This window comes from Catharus ustulatus, chromosome 3, assembly GCF_009819885.2.
Source record: "Catharus ustulatus isolate bCatUst1 chromosome 3, bCatUst1.pri.v2, whole genome shotgun sequence".
NCBI lineage: Eukaryota > Metazoa > Chordata > Aves > Passeriformes > Turdidae > Catharus > Catharus ustulatus.
Genome location: NC_046223.1, coordinates 115,884,748 through 115,910,931, shown reverse-complemented (window position 1 = coordinate 115,910,931; position 26,184 = coordinate 115,884,748). Strand labels below are relative to the sequence as shown.

At 42.4% G+C, this 26,184-nt stretch overlaps 1 protein-coding gene across 1 annotated transcript in view; it reads left to right on the top strand.

Annotated features, from left to right (window-relative positions):
* LOC116993648 (fibrocystin-like) overlaps window positions 1–25,924 on the top strand; it is a 187,729-nt gene extending 161,805 nt beyond the window's left edge. The window contains exons 30-35 of the mRNA XM_042779097.1: window positions 10,635–10,770; window positions 11,272–11,359; window positions 14,754–14,861; window positions 20,200–20,355; window positions 20,869–21,003; window positions 25,536–25,924. Of these exons, the coding sequence (XP_042635031.1) occupies window positions 10,635–10,770; window positions 11,272–11,359; window positions 14,754–14,861; window positions 20,200–20,355; window positions 20,869–21,003; window positions 25,536–25,879 (967 nt within the window). The 3' untranslated portion in view covers window positions 25,880–25,924. The remainder of the gene's footprint in view (window positions 1–10,634; window positions 10,771–11,271; window positions 11,360–14,753; window positions 14,862–20,199; window positions 20,356–20,868; window positions 21,004–25,535) is intronic.
* The last annotated feature ends 260 nt before the right edge of the window (window positions 25,925–26,184 follow it).

Sequence of the window (26,184 nt, the reverse complement as noted above, 5' to 3'; positions counted from 1 at the left end):
TTGGGATGGGATGGGAGCAGACAGCAGTGCATTTCAGCATCAGACCCTGAAACTGTATTAAAAGCATATGGGTAATATGAAAAAGGTAATATCCCATCTGTTTTCAATAGGGGACATGGGATTTGATGTTTGGCAACCTTATTGTGTACTCTCTTGATATTGCATAATGTTATTTTTTGATGTTGAGCACTACTGAGCCTTATCCAAGTATAAGTATATTCCATATATTCCATCTATGCAAGAAAGAAATTGGATTTGTCTAAGACTTAGCCCCTGTAATTAATACCACATCCTCTCCCATTTACTGCTGACCCATGGACCATGCTGATGTCTGCCAGTGATACAAACTTCACATGCTTGACTTTTCTAGTAGACACTGTGTGGTGGAGAAGCAGCCACAAGGAGGACAGTGGTCTGTGACTGTAGCAATCTTTGTTTTGTTTTGTTGTTTTGGTTTTGGTTTGCTGTTTTCAACTGCAGGTGGATTTTTTTCTTTGTTTGGGGTTTTTCTGTGGGGGAGGATTTTATTTTCGTTTTCTTTTGGGTTGTTTTTGTTTTGCTTTGCTTTGCTTTGATTTTGTGTTTTTGGTTTTGGGGTTTTGTTGGTTTTTATTGGTGTTGCATTAAGCCCAATGATGAATTATTAAGTGCAAGATCAAATCTTAAATCAGGGACATATTCTGAAGATATTCTATATTTTGGATCAGCAGAACCAACATCACTCTTGTTAGTGGGGCTATTTGGATCTTTAAAATCCCTTCCAACCCAAAGCATTCCATGATTTACATGATCCCAAGAGCCCATTTAAAGGAGGGAAGCACCATCCTCTGTGTGTCAGCCAAGAACCCTCAAAGCTGACTTTTTTCAGGCACAAATGACATCTCCACACTGACACTGCCGTCCCAACTGCGTTTTGTCTTCTTATCTGTGGAAAGATTCCAAGTAGCAAGGATCAGGAGACTGATCCTAGGATGGAGGCTGTTTCACTGCAGTGCCAGCCTAAAGCCTTGGATTCACTGCCCCAGTTATGGGAAGAGCTGGGATCTTTGTTGAAGGGAACACTCACATCACCAGAGCATAGGACTGGCTCAGAACTCACCCACCCTCAGCTGCTCAGGCTCCTCTGCACTGTTATTTATTGCTCCCCATCAGTCATAGCTTTTCTGGAATTACTCATGGCTGACATTTCTGATGCAATAAAGCCACAGATAACCTGTGAAATGAAATCAGAGTTTTCCTGTTGGGACATGTCCTGTCCCCACTGTCTGTCTCCATTTGAGCAGCACATGCTGGCACAGGCACAGATAATGGGGTTGGAATTACAAGTCAGAATAAGTATTCCAGTGTATTTTTCAAAACCCAATTGGACCATCAGAAACACACAGAACCTACCCTCCTACCTGGCCCATCTCCTTGGGCTTTCAGACCAGTGAATTTTCATGCATCACCATCATTCTCAATGACTCTGAAGGAGGGTCAGTCTCTTCTCCCAGGTAACAAGCAACAGGATAAGAGAAAACAGCCTCAAGTTGCACCAGAGGAGGTTGATGTTAGATATTAGGAAAAAAAAAAGTCTTTCACTGAAAGAGTGTTCAGGCCTTGGGACAGGCTGCCCAGGGCAGTGGTGGAGTCACCATCCCTGGAAGTGTTTAAGAGGCAGGTGAATGAATGGGACATTTGGGGACATGGTTTGGAGGTGAACACAGTGCTGGGTTAATGGCTGGACTCATTAATCTTAGAGGTATTTCCCAACCTTAATGATTTTATAGATCTATAACACAACAACAATTACAAAAATATCTTTAATCAGCACAGAATGGATGTTCATTTGCAGCCCAGGACAGTGGGACTGAAGGGGAGCCTTGCTGTACTAAGGTTTTAGTCAGCAGGTCTGTAAATCACACTGCCAAGCCTTTAAAAAATATGGCTTGTCTGTTATGATTTGAAGTGCTTTTATACATGATTTTAATTTAACTCCTTTGTTAGGGTCATTTCAAGCACGGCTCATTAATTTGTCAAGAGAAGACAGAGGTGATTGCTGTGACTGCCATAGTCTTGCACAGCTGGAGAGTCAGAGATGTCTATCACATAGTTTATCTTCCCCTGAAATGCCTGTGTATAACAGATACTGTGATGTATTTACAGATAGAAATCCCTGTTTTGCAAAATCCTCCTAATATCAATAGAAATATGAAAGACCAAGAAGCACAATGATGGATGCATTGTGTGTGTTTGTGCAGGTGCCCTTATAAAAAACCAGGAATATAATTCTGGACAGTAGTCCAGAAACCATTTAGTCCCTGTCCCCACACTACAGCAGAGTGCTTTTCTCCTTCTTCATCGACCTTTAACCTGATACAAACTGAAATATTTTTTTGTTGAGATTTATGTTTGAGGTAGCCTGTGAAAAATGGTGCTTGTGCAGGAAATTTGAGGCTCACAGCAAGGAATAAAAGGGAAGCAAATTATCAAAGAATGGCTCATTCCAACAGCAATTCCCATGCAGAGCACTAAATGAGATATTACAACTAATTCTCTGTGTCACATGGCACGTACACAGGCAGCAGGGCTGGAGTTCAAACTAGATTAATTTAAACTCCTCCTAACTCCAAAATGTTTGGATTTGGTAAAGTTTGCGCAGGTTTCAGGCAGGCTGCTGTGTGGAATTGCACAGGGTTTTATTAAAAAAAAGACATGAAAACTTTTCTCTTGCATAAGTATGCAAGTATTTTCCTCCAGTGAGTAAGCAAGGGCAGGATGATAAAAATTTCCATGTCAAGAGCTGCAGATATTGTAGCACTTGAGGTAATTTCAGAGTTTTATCTGCTGCACTCCTCAAGTGAAGGTGTGGAAGTGATGATACTCGGGAGCTTAAACTAAGCTTAAAATCTCCTTTAATTTAAACTTATTTAATTTTAGGTTAGATGTTCACAAAGGCAATGTAGAGGGAATATTCTTATGTAGAACGTGCCACTCACACCTGATGTACAATAAAGGACAAATTCAGTTCAAGTAAGTAAAAGGAAGGACATTTAAGATGATCACAGAAACTGAGTTTATTTTAAGTAAGAAATAGAATGATAAAATCATGTAGTAAAGAGTGTTTTTAACTTGGCAAAGCAAATCTGAAAGATATCAGTCTATCTGTGAAAATATGTTTCAAGAGTAAATACCAGTGAGGAATCTCTTGATAGTAATGGACAAAGACAGCACAGGAACAAAAGAGCATAAGGCATTAAGAGGTAAATTTGCATTTAAAAATAGAAGTAGGTTCCTCCTCAGATAATAAGCTGGAAGAACCTTGCAATAAAACTGGAAAGAGAACATTTCACATTTCCATTCAATGCTATTTTCATTATTTTTTCCTCACATAATTATATTATGAATTTTGTTTATTTATTTAATAGTTTGGGGAAGGTTAAGATGGCCAACATCTTCTTTGCAGTCTAATAAAATGGTGGGAAAGTCCACTTGAAAAATCTAGAGGGTTTTCCATCAGAGGGAATTTTGATTCTGTAATGGATTCTTTATGGTAGTGATGGGACAAGAAATGTCATGAGCATGTAGGGGATTAAAATCTGAGCAATAAATGCTATGTCATATAAAAAATGCCTGATCAAGTTGTACTTTTGGAAACAGGATGAAATTTTTATGGTCAATTCATTTTTATTTTCCTGGTGGGAAACTTAGTAGTTGTGGGATGGGCCAAAACAGGTGGATGATCATCGGGAACTCAGATACTCAGACACATCTTCCCACAGTGAAGGTGGTGACAATGGATGTAAAAAGAGTTAATGTGAAGGCATTCTGTGTCACTAGGATATTTATCTGTCTGATCAACAGTGAAATTTTAGTCTGTTACTAGTTTTTTGCTTCTGGTAGAATTGAAATTGGGCATCAAAGCTGAATTGTCAGTGTAGTGAAGGTCAAGTCATAGCAGGGATGATGATGCAACAAAAGGTCTTTAATTATGTAGATATTAGTCCCCAGATCTATTGTTTCAGCTTTTTTTCTTCCTTCATATTTAAGTCAAGGCAGGAAAACTAAGGAGGCATCTTTTGACCTGAGTGCATGGTCAATAGAGTGATTGAACTGCAGCTTAAGCAGAAATGTTTTTCATTCAGGCTGTTCCAGACAAGCACAAAATACCATGTCTGTCCATGAGATTGTTTGGTTTTGAAGGGGAAAATACCAAAAGCAGCCCTTTGTATATGAGCTTGTGTGAAGCCAGCATTTCCCTTGCAAGTTTTCAAACAAATCTCCAAACTGCCTTTTATGGATCTACACATTGCCTTTCCAACAATAGTAGATAAATGTAATAATAGCTTTTTACCACTGCTCTCTTGGGCAGGAACCTTTCTGACAGTGTAGGGGTTAGAGTGTCTATCACCAAGATACATTTCACCTCTAAACCTTGCATTTTAAACTAAATTTCTGTTAGTATCTAGTGTACATGGTAAACATATCCAGGAATTTGTCATTCCCCTCAAAGGTGACAGCTGTGAATTACAAGATTCAGGCAATTAGAAGTCCAGTTGCTTGCTCTGACAATGGCCTTCCAAAACTCACCTGGCTCCTCTGCAGGAAAGGAGCAGGGAGTGGGAAAAGGTGAAAGGAGAGCAGGAGAAGGCAGAGGAAGGTGGAGAGGGTAGGAGAGATCTGGGAAAAGGAGCAAAGGACTTTGCATGTCTCTGTAGGAAGAGGGAGGGATAAATTGCCACATATCCCTCACATGAGTCCTGGTCTTTGAAAATGAAGGGTTTGTGTTAATACACCTCAGTTTAAAATGAAGAGGATCAGCTCAAGAGAAGCTCTTCCCTATTCCAGTGTTCCCTCAGAAGTCAATGTTGTTCAGACACATGCAGGATATCCAGCAGTGCTCCTGCAATGCTTCTCAAGCACTGTAAAGAGATCTGATCCCAGCACTGGCACCCCAGGGCTGTCAAACCAAACCTGCCTTGCTTGTGTCACACATGGATTTATTTTCCCTCCTTACAACTACGGGACCTGCGACATAAGCGATGATTTACACGCCACAGGCACCAGCAGAGAGGAGCTGCTGGCCACGTCTCCAAGGCACCAATCCCGTCCCCACTCTGCCTTATTTAACGTGTGAGTGGTGTCACCTCTATCAGCAGAGCTTGTCTGCTGTGACATTCGAGTGAGTGATGGCCGTGTCAGCTCCCAGGCCAGCCTGCTCCGCCGTCGCATCGCGCTCCTGGCCTGATGGGAAAGGGGGAAAAATTCTTCCACATGCTTTGTTAGCAGGAATCTGGTGAGCAAAAGGTTAAATGGCTTGAGGTGCTGGGTGTTCGTGGGGTGGCGTGCATGTGTATATATGTGTGTAGACGTGTGTGTGTATACATGTATAAAAAAATAATAAAATAAATATATATATATGTATACATACACAGGCACCTTGGTTTGGCTGTAGGACCTCGTGCCCGCAGGCCACAGTCACATTATCATCTGGAAATTGGATAACGACAGCACAATGACAAATCCAGGTTGCCTGCAATAAGGTGCTAATCCCTTTGCTTTAATATCGGAGCAGCGTGTAATGATGTTTGGACATCACTCCAGTTTACTGACGACCCCACTGGGGCCGGCAATAGAAGCGTACAACTGTCTAACAAGCCATCAGGTGACCGCCGTCGTCAAAGCAACGGGGGATGCAATCTAATCTTCCCTCCATCCCTTCCAGCTCCCAATAAGGACCAGATTATAGAAGTGGCCCATCAATGCTTGGTAACTCGAATCAATTAACGTTAATTCGCACAATGCTATGATGTATTGTGATCACTTTCATTTCGGAGAAGGGGGAAGAAATTGCTATAATTCACCTAAAATGAGGTTGTCTATGGTGCTGAGGTATTAATTGGGTGTCCATATTAAATGGAAAAGGAGCACGGTAGTGAAGGAAAAGTGGATGAGTGACTCTCTTGGCTGCTATTGACCTATCAGAAGAAGACAGTGCCCTTTTCCTTTGCTTTTATCTATTACAGTTTTCCCTATTGCGTGTCAAGTTGATGTATTATAAAAAATTCATTTGGTGACCTTCCACCCCCCTAGCAGATTAAACAATTTCACTGGGATGGCATCATTAACAGGGCCTTGCATTTAATGATGATTTCTCTAAAAGGCCACGGAGATTCGATTTTAAGCTAACAGATTTATTGCACTATTATAACATATCGTAAAAAACTGTACCACCTACGGTCTGGTTTTAGGATAGAAACTGTTTAAGAGTTTATGTGGAGCTTAAAGTGGTATTACCTTGGGATACACAGCACGGCAAAGCTCTGACCTCCGGCGGGATGCTGTTTACATTTAATAAAAGACATTTCTCTGACAGTAAACTTGGGGAGTGTGTTATGGAGGAGGCCTGGCTTAACTCCTCGCCACTGGCTTTGTAAATGGGGCATTTCCACTGATCTGCAGCTATTAGTGGAAGTCACTAATGAATCTGGAGGGTGTTTCTCTTCTATCTGATGCATCTGCTCTGTCCCTGTCCTTCTGCAGGTTTCTAAAGGTGATCCCACATCTAGACCCTTCCTCAGCTTTGTGTTCTAATGAAAGAAGGGCCTAGAGATGAAATCATAGGGCACTTGGTTTGCTCAACCTGGAGAGGAGGAGACTGAGGTCAGACCTCATTGCAGTCACACCTTCCTCCTGAGGGGAAGAGGAGGGGCAGGCACTGATCTCTGCTCTGTGGTGACAGTGACAGGACCTGAGGGAATGACATGAAAATGTGTTAAGGGGTGTTAGGTTGGATGAGAGGAAAAGGTTCTTCCCCCAGAGGGTGGCTGGGCACTGAAGAGACTCCCCAGGGCAGTGGTGACAGCACCAAACCTGGCAGAGCTCAAGAAGCACTTGGAAAATGCTCTCAGGGTGGCATTGTTGGGTCTGTCCTATGCATGGCGTCCATGGTTCTCTTTAATTTCTTTCTATACTATGGGAAATTGGCAGAAATAAAAGTCATCCTTCAAATATCTTTTCTTTCTTGAAATGGGAGTGACCTCAGACTCCTCATTGTCTTCTGATGCTCATGTCCCTCTTCCCTGTCTGTATTCATTAGTGACAAGTTCTGTGAGGGGAGGCAAAGGTTCAACCTGAGAGGGCGGAGGTCTGGCTTATTTCATCATCCCATGACATCAGAACACATTCTCACCCAAAAATGCTGAATTCCTCACAATCCTTCCAGTGAATCTGTACCTCCTTTGCCTGCCACAAGTCCTCAGCTTGCCTATGTCCTGTCCTTGCTGCACCTCCCTTTCTTGAATCCCTTGAAGCCACCAGAGCCCCCACCTTTTCAACAACAAAGAAAAATGTCTCTTTGGCTGGATCATGATTCATTTAGTCATATTTTTCCCTAAATTCTTCCCAATTTCCTTCCCCTTTCAAGGATATATTGATTTTACAGCAGTAGCATTGCAGACATACCAGACAACTGTTCAATTAATTTCAATGTCTATTAGGAAATTAAATATGCCAGAGGCTGTTCTTTGGTGCCAAGGCTAGCTGACATATTTCAGCATCCAAACTTCCAAGTGAAAATATTTTCTGACTGTATTAGCTCCCAGACCATTTGGGAGTTGTTCTGGACTTTGCCATTGGACCTAAACCACAGCTTAAGAGGGACTGACATTTTAATAGTAGAGGTGATCAGGTGTCAGTGCCAAGGCTTGGTTTTGGCATCATTTAGTTTTATGGTAGACACATATCCATTGACTTTAATGGACCCTTGACATAGGCTCACATCCTTATCTTCTTCCACTTGAAGTCAATTGATTCTTCTTCTTCTTCTTCTTCTTCTTCTTCTTCTTCTTCTTCTTCTTCTTCTGCTTCTGCTTCTGCTTCTTCTTCTTCTGTAACTTGGGATAATGGAAGGTGTCCCTGCCCTTGGCAGAGGTCTGGAACAAGGTGATCCTCAAGGTCCTTTCCAACCCAAATCACTCTATGATTTCATATTTTATGATTATAGTTGTTATTGCAATTGTAAATAAAATTACATGTTCTCCTTGATTTCATGGATACTTCCCAAATCTCTCCACCAAGTTTCTCAATTAATCCATAATACCTGCAGCAGACCCTCCAGCTTCTATGCCCTCAAATGTCCCTGCTGCTAAAGGACAGGCACTTCTCTCCTGTGGAGCCTCAGCCTGTTCAGCAGACACTGATGGGGGCAGGATCAGGGATCCCTGGTGTCCCTGCTGACTGAGGCATCCCCAGCCTGCTGTGCCCACATCTAGCAGAGCTGCAGGGCACTGAGCATCAGAGCTGCTCCCTGCCAGCAGGGAATTGCCAACCAGACTGTTCCTGCCCAGCAGGAGACTCCAGGGAAGTGACAAACAGCACATCCTTCATGCCCACGGGATGAAGGCAAAGGCAGGTCTTGCTCTGGTCTACAAGCACTCGTCTCTCTTTGCTCCCCAGGGCAAAGCTGTGCCAGGAAAGACCTGTTTTCCTCCCAGCAGGAATCAGCAGGGGAGCAGCAGGATGCTCCTTTCTCCTCCTCCACACTGCCATCCTTTTGAGGAATACAACTTGCTGTGTGCAGGGTTGTGCCCAAAGGCAAGGGCTGCCTCCCAGCATGAGCCAGGCTGGACCACGTGGGATATAAACACCACATTCCATGCTGTGTGAACCAAGTTCAAATTACCTACAAACAGACACTCATTTTTACACTTCCATTTTAAGTATCAATGTCTAGTTTTGCTTTGTCCTGTTTTCTCCACCGTTATTCTACCAGAGAGTGAAAGACCAAGGGGGAATTGTTTTAAATTAAAAGAGGAGAGATAAAGGTTAGATGTTAAGAAGGAATTTTTTAATGTGAGAGTTGCATGGGTTTCCCAGAGAAGCTGTGGTTGCCCCATCCCTGGGTCCTGTCCTAGGTCAGATTGGACAGGGCTTGGAGCAGCCTGGGACAGTGGAAGGTGTCCCTGCCCATGGCAGGGGGTGGAAGTGGATGATTTTTAATGCCTCTTCTAATCCAAATTTTCTATGATTCTGTCATTCTATAACTCTGTGATTCTATAATTCTATGGTTCTATGATTCTATGATTCTGTGAATCTATGATTCTGTGGTTCTGTGGTTCTGTGGTTCTATGGTTCTATGGTTCTACTCACCCCAAGGAATGAGAGCTTCTTCCTAGATCCACATTTTGCAGCAGCCTTCCTCTATGCACTAGTTTTAGCATGTAGAGCCTGGCATGTGAATTCAGAGCATTTTTCTTATTTGTTGTCAGTGTTAAAGAAGCTGAGGAGAGAAAAAGAAAAAAATTTTGGTCTTTACAGAGACTATGCTAAGACTCACCTAAACCTCTCTGTGCTCGGGGAGCTCACAGAAAACTGCAGCTCTTTAGCATGAAAACAGGAATCACTTGGTGTGTTGTTCCTGCAAATGTTCTAATCACATTGTTGAACACACACTTTTGGAAGAAAGTGGATAACAGCACCTTATTGATGACCCTGACATGAATTTCAAACCTAACACCACCTTTGAGACTTTCTCACCAGCAAAAAAAAAAAAAAAAAAAAAAAAAAAAAAAACGATAAAGAGCCAAGATAAGAACTAAAACTTCAATCCTTGAGCTACCTTTCGAGTCTGCACACATCCTTAAAACCTTAGTTGATCTTTCCAGCAGCTGTAGTTCAGACCACTATTTTCCATCAGCTCAGTATGAACGGTGCATCTCTCTATTACACTGGAAAAAAAATCCACAAGCATCACCCAAACCAGAAAAAAAGAGTTAGAAGCAAAGGAAACTTAAGCTCCATATATCATGTGTTTGTAAACACCTTTATGCAAACACTAGAGATCAATGAATAGTTTTTCTTTTCATTTCAAGACAATACCAAACCCCCAGCCACTTCATTGCAATTGCAGATTAGAGCATTTTATATATATATATATATAAATTATATATATATATCAGATACTAAATGACACAAAGCACTGGGAGAGGGAGTGAAATGATCCAGGCTCAGAATGAAGTGTTGATTCTTTATTCAAATTCAAAAGGGGTCTCCTGGGATGTTGTAATTTAAATTTCAGGCTCAGAAAAAGCACTGTCTTTCAAGGGGGTGTCTGCAACTGCTTTATTTCCATCTGCAGACTTTGCAGGGTGGGAAGGTGATGGCAGGAAAAAGAAATGCAGCAAAGCCCTGTAAGTGCTGTGTTTGTGTGGAGGACAAGACTTTGTTCTTAGAGGAGCTCAAAGGTTTTCAGTGAAAATCTTTCTGCTGGACTGGAACATTTGCAGGCTCCACTGTTCTCAGTGCACTGCAATGATGATTTTGGGGCTGAGGCATTGGGTCCATGGATCCACAAAATCCCTGTCTCTGTCACATACTTCCAACATGATAGCAGGAACATGAATTACTTTGTGAATTTCTCACTTTTCCATCTGTAACCTGGGGATTGAAACAAAAGTATTTTTTCATACTTTGGTGCTGCTTTCTGCTTGGAAGTGATAGCTGTTTCCAATTTCCATGCATGCTGCTCTCACCCAAGGAATCAAAGGGTTATTGATAAGGTAAGTTAGTAGGCAGAAAATAGGAATGGAAAATAACATCTAGAACTTTATTTCTGATTTTCTTTTTCTTCTTTCCCATCCCTTTTCATGTGAAAGAAATGGAAGCAAACAACATTCAGAAACGTGCTTGTACAGGAGACCCTACAGCATCTCTGTTCAGGTGCAGCCCTCAGATGGAGAAATCGAGAAGCAGCTTCCTGTACAGCCAAAAATCATTTTCCTGGACAGAAAGGTAGAATTTGACTCCCTGTGGATGGAGACTTCTATTAATTCTGGATTATTGTGACATTTGAGGTTTTTGGCACCAGAGGAACGGGCAGGGACTGATCCCAGCAAGTTCCACCTGCACAGGAGGCAGAACTTCTGTACTGGGCAGTGACCCAGCACTGAGCAGAGACCAGAGAGGCTCTGGAGTCTCCTCACTGGGATATTCCAGAATGATCTGGGCACAGCCCTGTGCCCTGAGCTCTGGGATGGCCCTGCTGGAGCTGGGAGGTGGCACCAGGTGACCTCCAGTGGTCCCATCCAACCTGACCCATCCTGTGATGTGGCCTCATCTTGAAGTTATGGTGAACTTTGTGACACTTGCAACATGTGACACATAAATGCAAACTGCCCTCAGATAGGAGGCATGTGTATAAAAAGATATTACAGTTGTTAAAACCATTAAAATTTTCTTACCTCTTGCTGAGGAGACATGATCTTAATTCTTCCCTTCTGTTCTTCCTCCCAGGGCCAAAGAATTGACAAACTGGGGCCCCCTGCAGAACCCTGGGTTGTATCAGCTCATCTCAAGGACTCCTCTGAGGCTGTGCTGAAAGGTTTGGATGTGTTTGCCTATAGCAAGGGTTATGGCAAAGCAGCTATGCAAAATGATGGTGACAAATTTAGGAGTTGTCCCTGAGAAATATTGCAGTTGAAAGCCAGTCTTTGGCCTGGAAACAGAAGGTTGCAGTAGGAGTTTGGTGAACTGCCCAATCATATGCTATAGGAAACAAAAAAACCCCCAGCTTTTACAAAGTATTTTTCTGCTCTGGTAGCTTAAAGGAAGTATGTCCTATGGTTTGTCTTGAAAAGATATATCTGGGGTCAAAAAAGGAAAGAATGAAGAATTAGAAATCCCAACACTTGATTTTTCAATTTATGTTAATTGGGGTAATTTCTTTAGGGTCCATGACAACCTTTTTATCCCAGCAAAGGATCTGGCCAAGTACAGACAGAAACAATTCCCTATGGATTGTCATTAACTTATTATAATGTGAAAGTGTTTTGGTTTTTTTTCATGGGGGATCTAAATGTTTCCCTTCTGGTCCTCACTTATCAAAAGGCATGAACTCATGAAAGACTCATCAAAACTCATGAAAAACTAAACATGTGAGGATTTCCTCAAGGTTGTGTGAACATCTTTGATGTAGCACCTTGTTTAAGCAGAGTGCTGAACCAAACACCTGTGGATGGCCCTATGCTGCTAAATTAGAAGTTCAAAATTATAATGATTATAAAGTTATTATTTTAATTGCTAAAATATTTAAATATTAGTAAGAAGCACACATAATGAAAAGTTAGGTTCTCAATTGGAAAGAAAGTATTTTGTTCACAGTAAAACCATTTGTGTGTTATTTTTGAGTTGAAAAGTTCATATTTAGAGAAGATATGCACTTATGCTGTAGATCACAGCTTCTCACCCTTTCAGTTCCTCTTTCTGTTAATTAGAAATTCTTCCTACCCCAAGATAGTTCCAGGATTACAGGTTAGAAAAATCCTTTGGGGTTTTCTGCTGCTTTTTATGACTTTTCAGGGCATGTTCCTAAAAAATTCCTTAGATTTAGATGAACCACAGATTATTGCATCAGCTACTGAGTGATAGTGGGAGGCAGGGAGGGAGGGAAGGAGGGAAGGAAGGAAGAAGGAAGGAAGGAAGGAAGGAAGGAAGGAAGGAAGGAAGGAAGGAAGGAAGGAAGGAAGGAAGGAAGGAAGGAAGGAAGGAAGGAAGGAAGGAAGGAAGGAAGGAAAGGAAGGAAGGAAGGAAGGAAGGAAGGAAGGAAGGAAGGAAAAAGAAGAAGGAATGAAAGAAAGAATAAGAAAACAAAAGGAAAATAAAAAAGGATAGAAGGAAAGAAGAAAGAAAAAGAAAGTCACTGAAGAGACACTTCACATTCTTTAAAAGAAACATGCATCAAATTAATAGTCAATAAACTCCAGCAAAGGAAGAGCAGCACAGTACAGATGTTCTGCATGTAATAGTTTGCTGCAGTTTTTCCTTTGACAAACATCCTTATTGCACTCGTCTTTTGAAGCACATGAAAGCAGCATTTAATGGAAATGGGTCCCGTCTAGCACAGTGAGGCTGCTTCATCTGACAGCAGCCAAAGTGCCTCGTGGAAGGCAGTTTAGCTCCAAATTAGCTGTGCTTCTACGTTAAATACCAGCTTGCCTGAGAGATCTTTGGGAAGACTCCCATATATATCTGTAATAGTCTGAGCTTTGAAGCATATGTGCCTGAAAGCTGAGCTAGTCTCTGCTGAGAAGTACAGTACAGTACTCCAGGCTTCATCACACACTAGAAATGGCAATTATAAAGTATTTGAACACAGCTGACAAGGCCCTCTGTTAAAATTCATATTACAGTGAGTATGAGAGCCAAGAAAACCTTGGTAGTCTGTGCAGACACTGTCATGAGGAGGACTGATAGACGGATCAACCAGGATTAGGCTGGAGCAATAAAAGGATCTGCATTCCCACATCGCCATCAATTCACAGTATAAATCTCTGATTATTTATATATCACAGCTGATCCTGGAGACTGTAATGAAATTGGTGGTTTGGTGTGCCAGATACTGTACAGAAATAGAAAAAATCCCCATATATGTAGTCAAAACTAACTGGGATATGAACAAATTAAATAGTGCCAGTGTCACAGAGAGGAGAAACTTTATCATTTATTTTGCTAAATAATTAATATGTGTCATGCTTTTACCTAAGACCCTGTCTTGGGCAGTTCTTGGCCATAGTTCAGAGTTTTTGCTACTTCACCACATTGTTCAATACCCTGAACATGAGAATGGTAGGGCAGAAATGCCCACATTCAGCTTTATTTACCTTCACCTGTGCTGCCTGACTGCAATAAAATGCCCAACCACCTGCTTCATAAAGCAGATAGTTATGACATGTTGTCTTTCAGCAGGCAAAAGTCTGGGTTTGTGATCACTGGAGCAAGTCCAGCATCCTGAGGAAGTTCTGGCATCTCACCCCCACCTGAACCAACATTTGGAAATTTGTCAGCCTGTAGGATTTCACCCCTTTCACCCCAAGAGTCTGAATGCAGACCAGACCTGGCCAGGCCTTGGCTGGTGCTCAAAGATACACACAATAAAACGGGGATCCAGTTGCAAAGTAAATTATAACTTTTAAAAAGAGCCTACAGAAATAACAATCACAGCAAGGGCAAATGTTGGGTCAGAATGGATTCCCTGGTAGATCAGAACAAGAGGTAATGTGAGAAATTCTGTTTCCTGGGTTTCATTTCAATGCTCCCCATGGAGTTTTTCCCTGCCAGGTTTCCAGCTGGCAGTGTCTCCTGTACTGTCTCAGGGCAGTCACCACAGACATTTTCCATGGCCAAATACTTTTCAAAGCATCTGACAGAGCTGGAGAAAAAATTCCAAGAGATTTAACAATAGGACAGGAGGGAATGTGCCCCAAAGATAAGGTGAAACACCTACAAATCAGAAAATAATTGAAGATCCAGCTTGTCCCTTAGTTACAGTGGTTGACTCTGACTCCATCCCCTTTGGATAATCTCTCATTATCACTCTCCTAACCCTGGTGAAGTACTTAGTCACACAAGACACAAGTTAAATTTAAAAATGGGCATTTGGAACTTTTTTAGTGTATCTCTATAGCTCCTGTTACCTTTGTTTGATCCCTTTAACAGCTGCATTCACATGACACCCCCATAACACACAGAAAATATCATTTCACAATGAGCTCAAAGAATAAATACTTAGAAGCTGAAGCCCTCCAATCCCTCAGGAATTTGTTTTTCAGGTACCTCTGTGTGAAATTTTCTGGAGTTAGACACAATGTTTATGATTAAGATGGATAATGAATTCAGGCTTTCTGAAGTCCCTTAAAGTCATGAGGACTCCCTTAGGTCTTTAAGTGGCACTTGCCTGGTTGCTGTTAATTGCAATATGATTTTTTCTGGCTCTCCAGGGCTCACCCAAGTGCAGGTCATAGAGGGATGTGCAAGCTTTTCCAATCTGGCTGTGTCCACCTCAGGAACAAACTGGAGACTGGTGTTCACTGTCACATCACCTCCAGGTAAACTTTATATTCTGTCTATTTTTTAATTTGTTAAAATAAAAGCCCTACAGGTGGCCTGAATTTATAAAAAAGGGAGTGAAACTTTGAATGGGTGGAGAGATGCCAAACCTCTAAATAGCCTGAGTTCTGTTCCACATCCAAGTTGGCATTCCCCAGGCAGCAGGAGAGCTGGGTGATTCCTGTGCTATTCATGCAAGATGTCTCAAATCCAATGAATAAGTACAGAGCAGTATTGTCAGGAAAAGATGCCTCTTTCTCCCTGTATTCCCTAGTATGTATCCCAAGAAATCAGATACTTAAAATCAATTAAGTTACCAGAGCAAACTTTTTCATATAAATTGCAACCTCTCATTCCCTCTTTTTTTCCCTGTTTATATTCAGAAATTTTCCATCTGTGCTCCTGGCTGTTTTCACAGTGCCTTTTCCTGCCTGTTTGCCTGCACCTGGTCACCTTTATAGGGGGTTATGCACATTCAGAGTGTGACTCCAGGACTGCCAGGGCTCTCTGAGAGCTCATGGAGATGATGTTGGCACCTTCAGGGGCCCCTGAGCAGCTCAGTAAAGAGGAGGCAGGTGTGCTTATGCCTTCCTGGAAATGCCAGCTGAGGGGGACACTGGGGGCAAGGCATCCCATGAGCTCTGCCTTGGAAAATCCTCAAGATGTCAGCACAAGAGAAGCACCTCTGCAACTGCTTGGGGGCCTGAAATGATCTCTAAATCTCATTCTGAAGGTGTAAAGGGGTCAAAGTGTTGATTTCTTCTCTCAGCATGACTGCTGAGGCAAATCTATGGAGAAGCAGGAACAGGTCTGATATGCAGTCCAAGGACACATTGGTATAAGATATAAATGTTGTAAGACCATATGTAAAGTCTCTATTATTATTATCATCAATCCATCCCTCTATTCATCCATCCATTTGTTCATCCATCCATCCATCCATCCATCCATCCATCCATCCATCCATCCATCCATCATCCATCCATCTATTCAATCATCTATTCATCCACATTCATCCATCATCCATCCATCATCCATCCATCTATCCACATCCATCCATCCATCCATTCATCATCCATCCATCATCCATCCATCCATCCATCCATCCATCATCCATCCATCATCCATCCATCATCCATCCATCCATCATCCATCCATCCATCCATCCATCCATCCATCCATCCATCCATCATCCATCCATCATCCATCATCCACCCATCCATCCATCCATCCATCATCCATCCATCCATCCATCCATCCATCCATCCATCCATCCATCCATCATCCATCCATCTATCCACATCCATCCATCCATCCATCCATCCATCCATCCATCCATCCATCCATCCATCCATCCATCCATCATACATCCATCCATCCATCATCCATCCATCATCCATCCATCCATCCATCCATCATCCATCCATCATCAATCATCCATCCATCCATCATCCATCCATCCATCCATCCATCATCCATCCATCTATCCACATCCATCCATCCATCCATCCATCCATCCATCCATCCATCATCCATCCATCATCCATCATCCATCATCCATCCATCATCCATCCATCATCCATCCATCCATCCATCCATCCATCCATCATCCATCCATCATCCATCCATCCATCCATCCATCATCCATCCATCCATCCATCCATCCATCCATCCATCCATCCATCCATCATCCATCCATCATCAATCATCCATCCATCCATCATCCATCCATCATCCATCCATCCATCCATCCATCCATCCATCCATCCATCCATCATCAATCATCCATCCATCCATCCATCCATCCATCCATCCATCCATCCACATCATCCATCATCCATCCATCATCCATCGTCCATCCATCATCCATCCATCATCCATCCATCCATCCATCTCTATATATAGATATATATGCATGGATTTATCCCTAGATAAATACCATTGCAGATGATTATCTATCTATCTATCTATCTATCTATCTATCTATCTATCTATCTATCTATCTATCTATCTATCTCTCATGTCTTGCCTCATCCAAAAAGAATATGGAGGGAACAAGTGCACCTGCACAAGTGGCTCACCCAAACCCAGTGCTTCCCATGGCTTGGCAAAGGGAGAATTGGGGTGCAGGGAGCACTTGGAGGTGGGCCTTTCAAGGGGGAGGATTTTTGTGTATTTTGAGCTGCCAAGCACATGCAGGTACCACTGCATTCTCATCAGTGAGAGCAGATGGAAATTCAGCACCTCAAAAGATCTGATTCTTTAGGCTGGAAGCACAGCTTAATTAAATATGTTTAGAAACCTGTTTCAAGGAAATCCCAAAATCTTTTTTCTGAACAAAGGTCAAACAGAGATCCCTTTTCTGAAATATTTAGCCAGTCAGAGTATTATTAAGAATCAATAATTGAATCACAGAATGGTTTGGATTGGAAAGAATCTTCAAGATCATCGAGTTTTAACTCTCCTATGCTGGGAAGGGACATCTTTCAGTAAACCAGGATGCTCAGACCTCCATCCAGGCTGACTTTCAACACTTCCAAGGATGGGGCAGCCACAGCTTCTCTGGGCAGCCTGTGCCAGTGCTAAATATCTAATTTAAATCTGCCCACTTTCAGTTTAGAGCCATTTCCCCATGGAGGATGTTTAGAGGTACCAGTGTGTACAGGCAGCTGATGCACCTGTGCAGGTAAAATCAGATTATTCCACACTTTTTTTGCATTGCAAAAGTACACACCAAAGGCACAATCCCTTTTGCTCCCTGTAATTGGGAACCATGCTGGAGACAGCATACATGTTTTTACACTTCCAGATTCTTACTGAAGAGATGTACTTTTCTCTTTTGAGAAAAACAAACCAAAATTAAATAATCAAATAGTAGATGTTCGTGATACATCTCCATGAACCAGTTGCTCTATGCACCTTCCCTGGCATAATTCACTGTTTGGAGACAGCTCAGGAGGTGCAGCTGATGTAAAATGCAATAATCCCACATGTTTTAGTGACAGTTCCTGGGGAGAGCAGACTATTCATAGCACCACTGCATCATCTTGCTCCTTGTTTTACAGTAATATTCCCTTCACTGATATGGATCCCAATGGGCTCGATGCATCCACTTTCCTTTTAAACCAACAGCATCCTACTCAGGAGCTATTAGAGTAGTGCAAAGCACCTTTAAACACCTGTGTGTGCAGAGTCCTTGCTCCCTGAGAGATTTCCTCTCTCAGCTGAAGTTCCTGTGTGTTTGTACCTGCAGGCAGATTTATCCCAGTTGGAACATGCTTCCCACCTTGTTCTTGGCTTCCTTCAGGTGGACAACACTGACACAAATCTATTTAGCATGTGCTAAAAGTACAGTAATTTCACGATTATAAGCCGCACGTTACAATACAGAGTGTGATAAAAGGTGTCTGTTCTGTCACCATCTGTTGAGGGTGGGGCAGTGATCCTGATCTCCATGGGAGATATTCTGCTAATGGGCCATCCATTGAAACCAGGCAGGGCATTGTTCTTTATCTTTTCACAACCCATCCTTCCTCCAGCCAGTCATTTTCTGCTCATGGCCATTGAGTCCCACTGTGGCACTGATAAAATTACTGCATCCCTTTGGGAGTTGCTCCAGCCAGGGGGAAGAGCCCAACATTTCTTACCAAGATAAAAACAGAGGTTTTGGGACACTAAGGGAGCCCCTTTCTCCACTGGACTCCAGAGGAAAACCGGATTTCTCCACATCCCCACTGGAGCTCCGGAGGGAAACTGCACCTTGTCCACGAGCACTGCTCCAACTGAGCCACATCTGTCACTGCAGGAGGATGCAGCCACCATGGAATGGGACTGCTGCCAACACCCTGCCTGACGGGTGTCAGGCTGTACTCTGACTGTGTCAGGGTTTGGGGTTTGTTCTTTGTAGTGCTGTATTTCTATTTTAATTTCCCTAGTAAAGAACTGTTATTCCTAATTCCCATATCTTTGCCTGAGAGCCCCTTGGTTTCAAAATTATCATAATTTGGAGGGAGGGGATTTACATTCTCCATTTCAAAGAGAAGCTCCTGCCTTTCTCAGCAGACACCTGTCCTCCAAACTAAAACAGCAACTTTTCCTTCTTTGTCCATATATAAGCCACACCTGATTATAAGCCGCACTTTGGGTTTGGACCAAAATTTTAGTCAAAATGGTGCGACTTATAATAGTGAAATTACTCACTGCTACTTACCCCAAGTCTCCAATCCTCCATCTGACATAATTTCTGATTTTTAAAATGAATTTATGAACAAAAAGACTGTTGGATTTTTATTAAAAGTGGAACTCAAGTAAAAGAAAAATCCATCCATCAAAATGTTTAGAATTGTGGGATTAGGACCAATAATAAGTCAGGTAGTAAGACAGATAAGGAGTTGATGTGCTAATCCACATTCAAGGTGGTCTACAGAGAGCACCAGGGCCAGTTTTCCTCAACTCCTGTCCTTGCCCAGCACATCTGCATTCAGAACTTACAGAAATAATTTTTTGGAAATAATTTAGGGAATCAAAACCTCTCTCTATTTCAAAAGGGCACTATTAAGCTTCTTCCAGTCCTTGCAACTCGGATCTGAGACCCAAAGAACTCTTGAACACAGAAACTATGAGCAGTGCCTGGCTTGATTCTGCCATTTACAGAAAACTTTCAGAATTGCTCAGTGCAGAGCATTACCCAGAGCTTCTGTCTTTCAAGAGACTAAATATTTACTGTGTAACAGCAGGGACACTGACATTTTTTGTTTATAATTCTCATTATCAATGTGGTGGAAAATATTAACAAGTTCACTGGGAGTTTTCTGCATCATGGATTTAATCTTCATGCTGGTGAATGTTCCTGGGCTCCTCCTAACTTCTATTGATATGATTTAGGTATAGCCTGTAAAAAAATGAGTAGTAAGAACTATCTTATCACAACCAGTTTCTCTTGCAGAAAATGTGCATGTTTTCTGTAGGGGCCTGATCTGTCTGGCCTCGTAAGCAGATGCACAGTGAATGTATTTTCTGAGGTCTGTGTCAGACAAATTCATGGAAGAAATATTAAGTATTGTTGAATGCAAAGAAGGTGTTTATGCTTCAGGAAGCACTGAAAGCTTGAAGCTTAGCTTTCAGAAATATTGTTACACGTTTAGGTTGTCCTGGCACTCAGTCCTAAAGAAATATTGTCTGTTAATGTTGGATCTGTCTGGAGATTGATGGATTTATGGTTTGTCCCTGAATGCATCTTTAAAAGTGGCATCCCTGTTACAAAGCTGTAGGGTGGTGTTTTAGCTGTGAAATTGCTGTCCTTGCTTTTGTAACAAACTGATTGCTTTAAATTCTCAGGGGTAAAGTTAACTGTGCTGTCCCAGCCTTTTGCCACCTTCCCTGTGCCCATGAGAGCCAGGGCCAGCACGATCCTCGTTGCCATACTGGGCTCTGCAGCATCTGCATTCAGCATTGTTCTCACATTCTGCTGGTTCAGGAAGAGCAAAAGCCACAGTAAGTTGGAAATATCCACAAAAATTTAAACTCACAAAATCCTTGTTTTATTTAGCAAATCCCCAGAGTGGGCACAAGGGGTTTCAGACAACAGAACTCAGGAAAAGCTCTGGGATGTTCAATAATTAGGATATAGTTTGTAGTTTATGCAGAGACAACAGTTGGGCTTCAATAATCAATGTGGGTCCCTTCCAGCTCAGAATATTCTGATTCTGTGATAGTTCAAGGTTATACAGTTTCATGCTTATAAAAGGGGTCTGAGTCCAGACAGATATTACAAAAAGTTTCTTCTTGGAAGGGATTGTAAAGCCCTGGAACAGGCTGCCCAGGGCAGTGGTGGAGTCACCATGCCTGGAAGTGTTCAAAGGTGTGTGGACATGGCACTTGGTGACATTTATATATTCAAGCAATATTCTACCACACATTCAACAATCTGTTCAATTTTTGCTTGAATTAATAATTTCTGCTGAGCAGAGGATGCACTGAGGGTGATGGGACTGTGTGTTTCTGCAGAAATAAAGACTGAACGGCCTCATCTACCACAGGACAGCACCAAGAGACCCAGGGAACAAGCACAGCCTCCTGCAGCTCCCTCCAAGCCTTGCTACCATCAAGGACCAAATAAAAGTGGAGTGTCTGCAGCAGGAGGTGAGCCTGCAATTCGTAAATGGTTGGACACCAAAAGAGTCAGTTTATGTCTTTTAACATGTTCAGGTGTTGTCTGGGAAGTGATGGAGTCACCATCACTGCAAGTCTTCAAAAAAGGTGTGGGATGTGGCAGCTGGGGAGAGGTTTAATGGTGAATGCAGTGGTGCTGCCTTGGTGCTTGGACTCAATGATCTAAAAGGTTTTTTTCCAGCTCCAATGATTCTATGATTCTGTAGGTTTGTATAGGATCAATGGCACATTCTCAAAAGGTCTATCTCTTTATTGCCTCCTCCTTCTCCTCCCTGATTTTCTCCTATTTCATTTCATCTCCTTTAATGCAGGTGGAGTGAATTCCCAGCTACCCTGAAGGCAGCAGCACAATCCCCCTTGTGCTCGTGCTGTGATTCCTGGGGTGTCCTGTGCAGGGACAGGGCCTGGATTTCAGTGATCCTTTTGGGTCCCTCCCCCACAATCCAGGATATTCTATGATTCAATGAGTCCATGATTTTTCCCAGTGTTTTTGGAGTAGGGCAGGGACCAACACTGCTGATGTCCCACATGCCTGGAGGAGCAGGGCTCCTCCCTGCCCAATCTCCAGGTGCTGGAGGGGGATCAAAAGCTCTGGGCAGGTTTGCAGGCTGTGAAGGACTGCCCTGAGTTACACTGGAGGTGAAATAACCCACCCAGGGCTCATTTGCAGTGAGTCCAACCCAGCAGCCCAGAGCAGCTCCACTCCCACCCACCCATCCTGTGTCCCATTCACTCCCCAGGGTCCTGCCACCAACAACCCTTTCCTGCACACCTCCTGGAGACTCCTTTCATCATCCTCTGATCAAACCCACTCCTTCTGAGGTCACAGGGAAGCAGACAGCCCCAGGGGCATGAGGCTGGCAGCACAAAGCACTGGCTTCCCTTTCTGCAAGTGTGAAATGTTCTTGCAGTAGTTGAGGGTTGGTTTTTTTTTAATCTCACCTGCCAACAGCACAGATCTGAGGGCATTCAGATAACCCTGCTGAACCCCCCATTTACTCTGGTTTGGGAATTTCTTTTTCCTCCTTCTTACCGAAGCCTGTGGATTACATAAGAGGCAGGAAGAGGCGAGCTGGAGTTTTATCTCCTTTTAATTAGTGTCTATCACAAAAGCAGAGGGAGAGAGAGAAGGAAGAGAGGAAATTCTGCAGTTTATGTGTTTTGATATTTGCCATACTCTTCCAAAACACAGCATTCAGCTGTGTGCCTTAGGACACATATCTGCTATAAATTCATTTTTTATCTAATTTGTCTGAGATCTAAGCTTCCTGTGGAGGTCTGAGATCAAAGGATCTGATTCTGTCTGATGTTGGCTCTGACACATAATGCGTGCTGACTTAGTTCTGTCTATAAACTCGCAGTGGGAGGCTGCCACTCTCCCTTGGCACCTTTACATAGTGAACTTTCATTTTGGCTGGGGAGGCTGACAGGTACAGCGTTGATTGGAGCCATCATGTAAATAATTCATGGGAAGGATTTTCTTTTTTTTTTGTCAGAAAAAGGCAATCCAGCCACTTAGAGTCTTTTAGGAATAGTTGCAAGACAAAAAAGATTCCCCAATATGTTCAAATCTAAACAAGGATAACAATATCTTAAGTGAATTTAATACATATGACTTGGAAATGTCTAATGTTTGATTCCCCCCTATTTAAAGTGCTGTTGGTTTTGGAGAGAGAGAGAGAGAAGAAATCAAAGCTGCACTCTTTTTGTTTAGTTTCTGCTTTGTAGCTCTTCCCCTCATAAGAAATACCGCTTTTCTAACACAATTAAGTGTTCAGAGCCTTTATTTATTAATCACCACAGCAAGACTTGCAAAACAGAGATTTTCTTGTTGGTGGATGCTTGTAGAGTGCCAAGTCTAGTGGATCAAGGGCCTGGATATTGTACCAAAAGGAGCAGCTGAGGGTGAAGACGAGGGAGAAACCAAAATGCACAATTATGCAGTGCAGCAGGGAGAAATGGATCAAGATATTGCCTTTCCTAACCTTGGTCTAACAAGAAAATCTCCTTAGCTTTTTGTAATTATCTCTCTCTCGAATTGAAGAACTTTTGATGGACTAAGGCACTGTTAACAGAGCACACCTGGAGCTGGAGGAACAGATTGTTTCTTTTTGCTTTTTGCAATTTATTCTGGTGGTTCAACAGAGAGCTTGTATCCTCCTACAGCTCATATTTCCAAGCTTAAAATTTATGTCCTTTCTCTGAACCTTTCCAGAATGGTTCCTGATTGATTCTTACTCTGTCCTTGGCCATCTTCAGCTGGAAATCACAGTGTGTTCCTGAAGATGTTATCCCACTCTGGGTCTCCCCTTCTGGCTCCTGGTTTTGTCAGATCAGCTCCTCCTCCTTCCTTTCTACCAGTTTGCCATTTTCCCCTTGTTTTACAAAATTTCATCAGACTCAATTTCAGTTTAAATTCCAAACCACCAGTGGAAATCTGAATAGCTCCCACGTCAGTGGTAGTGTCTGGTACTGCCCCACATCTCTGAGAATTATTTCCCATATATAATTTCTGCCTGAGCTCTGTTAGCTGGCACTTAATCCTGTTAATCACATGCTTTCATGATATTGAATAGTTTGTATTTAATGTTTAAAAATCAGGAATCTCAAGGCAGTACTTCATCCTTGAAACTGCTTCTATCCAGAAAACTGGTAGCCTCCTCCATTGATTCAAACTTGCTTGAAAAACCTTATTTCCACCGTTGAAAATGGCACCTTTGAAGATGAGAGAGTCAATAAATCTCCAGAACTAACATGAAGCTTTGGTATAGGAGATCATGACCTTGTTATCTTGTTTATGTGTCTAAAGAAGAAAATCAAACCTGGTGATGTGTGTAATTTATACCTTAAATCAGATGACTACCTAAAGTTAAAGCCAGCTTAAGAAGGAAAAGTGCTAAACATAATAATATGACTGCTGAAATTTTGGTAACAACTTTCTGGTGGGTTTCCAAGAAGTACAACCCTGAAATTTAAATTTATGAGTGTACAAGTTGAAAAAAAACAGCCACACCCTTTAATAAAAAAAAAATGAACATGAACATGAAGTCATTGCCAGGGCTGTCAGAATTCAGGTTGGTCAAGGAGTGTCTGGACAACCTTTCTGAAATATGATTTAATTTTAGGTGTTTTTGTGAGAAACAGGGGTGGTACTCAATGACCCTTTATGGGTTCCTTCCAATTTGAGATATTCTATGATTCAGCAAATATAGTTCCAATTAATGAATTACAGGAAATACAGAAGAGAATGAGCAGCCATGAGGCTGAATGTCACAGGCTGTTCAGGGTTAAACTGAAAGGACAGACCTGAAACTTCAGAAGTGGTAATATCACATTTTCTGGTATTATTTGTGCTAAGGACCTACAATGTGTGGTGATAAATGGACTAAAATAGCTGATTTTGTCCACTAACACATGGAGGCATTGACCAGGACTAGTTCTGGACTTGGAATGAGTACTAAAGGTTCAGGTGTAACTGATGGCATTTTTATTTTTGTGGGGGAAGGGAGAGGATTACAAGAAAACTATAAATGTTTTTAGCATTCACATGAAGCTACAAATTAAGCTGCCAATAATGGCACATTCTGTCAGCTCAGAAATTATCTGCTGTGTCACTACAAGTGACCCTGCCTCTGTTATTGACAACCATTTGATATATAAGAATGTAAACATTTCCAGATGAAAAATGTATGGTGTATATTTACCTTTTCCTGCATTTTTTTCTATGTCATTTTTAAAAAACAGCATTGCAGGTTCTACCTTGAGTAGGACTCAGTTGTTAGAAATACAAAGTTCTACCCTAAGTTACAGCCTGTTTCTGAAAGGGATGATGCATTTCATGGGTGTGTAATATTAAAATATTATCAGTCATAGCAATACATAGCTTACTAAGAAACTGTGTTCTATACAATTGATTGTTAAACATTTATTCAACAATTTTCTGAATATTGGAGATGCTCTAGCAGATTTTAGTGTATCAATAAGCACAAACCAGCTGGGTTTGCTGCTTTTTATTTATTTGTGGGAACAGCTCGTGGCTGTTTGGCTTTGCCAATTTATTTCTGCCAAACTGAAATGTATGGCCATTGAAACTATTTCTGTAATAGTAACTGCTCTTCAATTAATCACAGAATCATGGAATGGTTTGGGTTGGAAGGGACTTTAATGCTCACCTGATTCCTCCCACGCTGGGCAGGCACACCTTCCACTATCTCAAGTTTTTCCAAGCCCCATCCAGCACTTCCACAGCTTCCCTGGGCAGCCTGTGCCACTGGCTCATCACCACCACAGACAAGATTTTTTCCTAATCTCTAACCTAAACCTCTCCTGTTCAATTTAAAACTCTTCCCCCTTATCCTATCATTGTCTACCCATGTAAAAATGGGGGGAAAAAATTAAAAATTATTGATGTCTTAAACACACAGCAAAGGCATAAAAGGATGATGTACATGAAGTTGGGGTCTGAAATTATTGTAAGCAACAAACAAGTCTTGCTTTCACAGATATGGAAGGAAGTGGAGCAGTGGGAGCTGCCACAGGACCTGCAGAGGAGCTGAACCTGCAGCCCCGTGAAGCCAAGCCAGCAAAACAGCCAAGCACTGCCCAGCCCAAGGCAGGTGACAGCCACACCTTTCCCTCAGCCAGGGAAGGGGACAGCCACCACACAGGAAGATCTCCTGGTGACTCTGTGGAGCTCCAGCAGCCTGCAGTGCCTGGGTGCTCCAGCCAGAAGGAAGCACCCCAACCTGCAGCTGGGTACAGCCAGGAAGGAGAGCAGGCTGAGAGGGTGGCCCAGCACCAGAATGATGTCAGGGAGTGCATTGCCATGGTGGCAGCAGAGGGGTAGTGCTGCTTTGTGTGCCTGAGCCCCTGACAGAGACACAGGCACACGTGTTTCTGTCCACCAAAAGTCCTTTATTGTTCTCAACAACTCTTTTTATAACCTCCTAAATGTTTCTCTCTAAGCTCCTGTGATTGGTCTAAAATCTGGCTGTCCAGGCAGGAACCATAGGTCCAGATCCTTGTCTGGTTCCAGTTCTGTCCTGTCCCTGGAGGGCTGTCTGTCCCACCAGGCTGCTTTTCCCACACTTGGCCAATTCAGATGCCCAGTACAAGCCATGGGGTACAGCAGTGATGGAAGGGATGAACCCC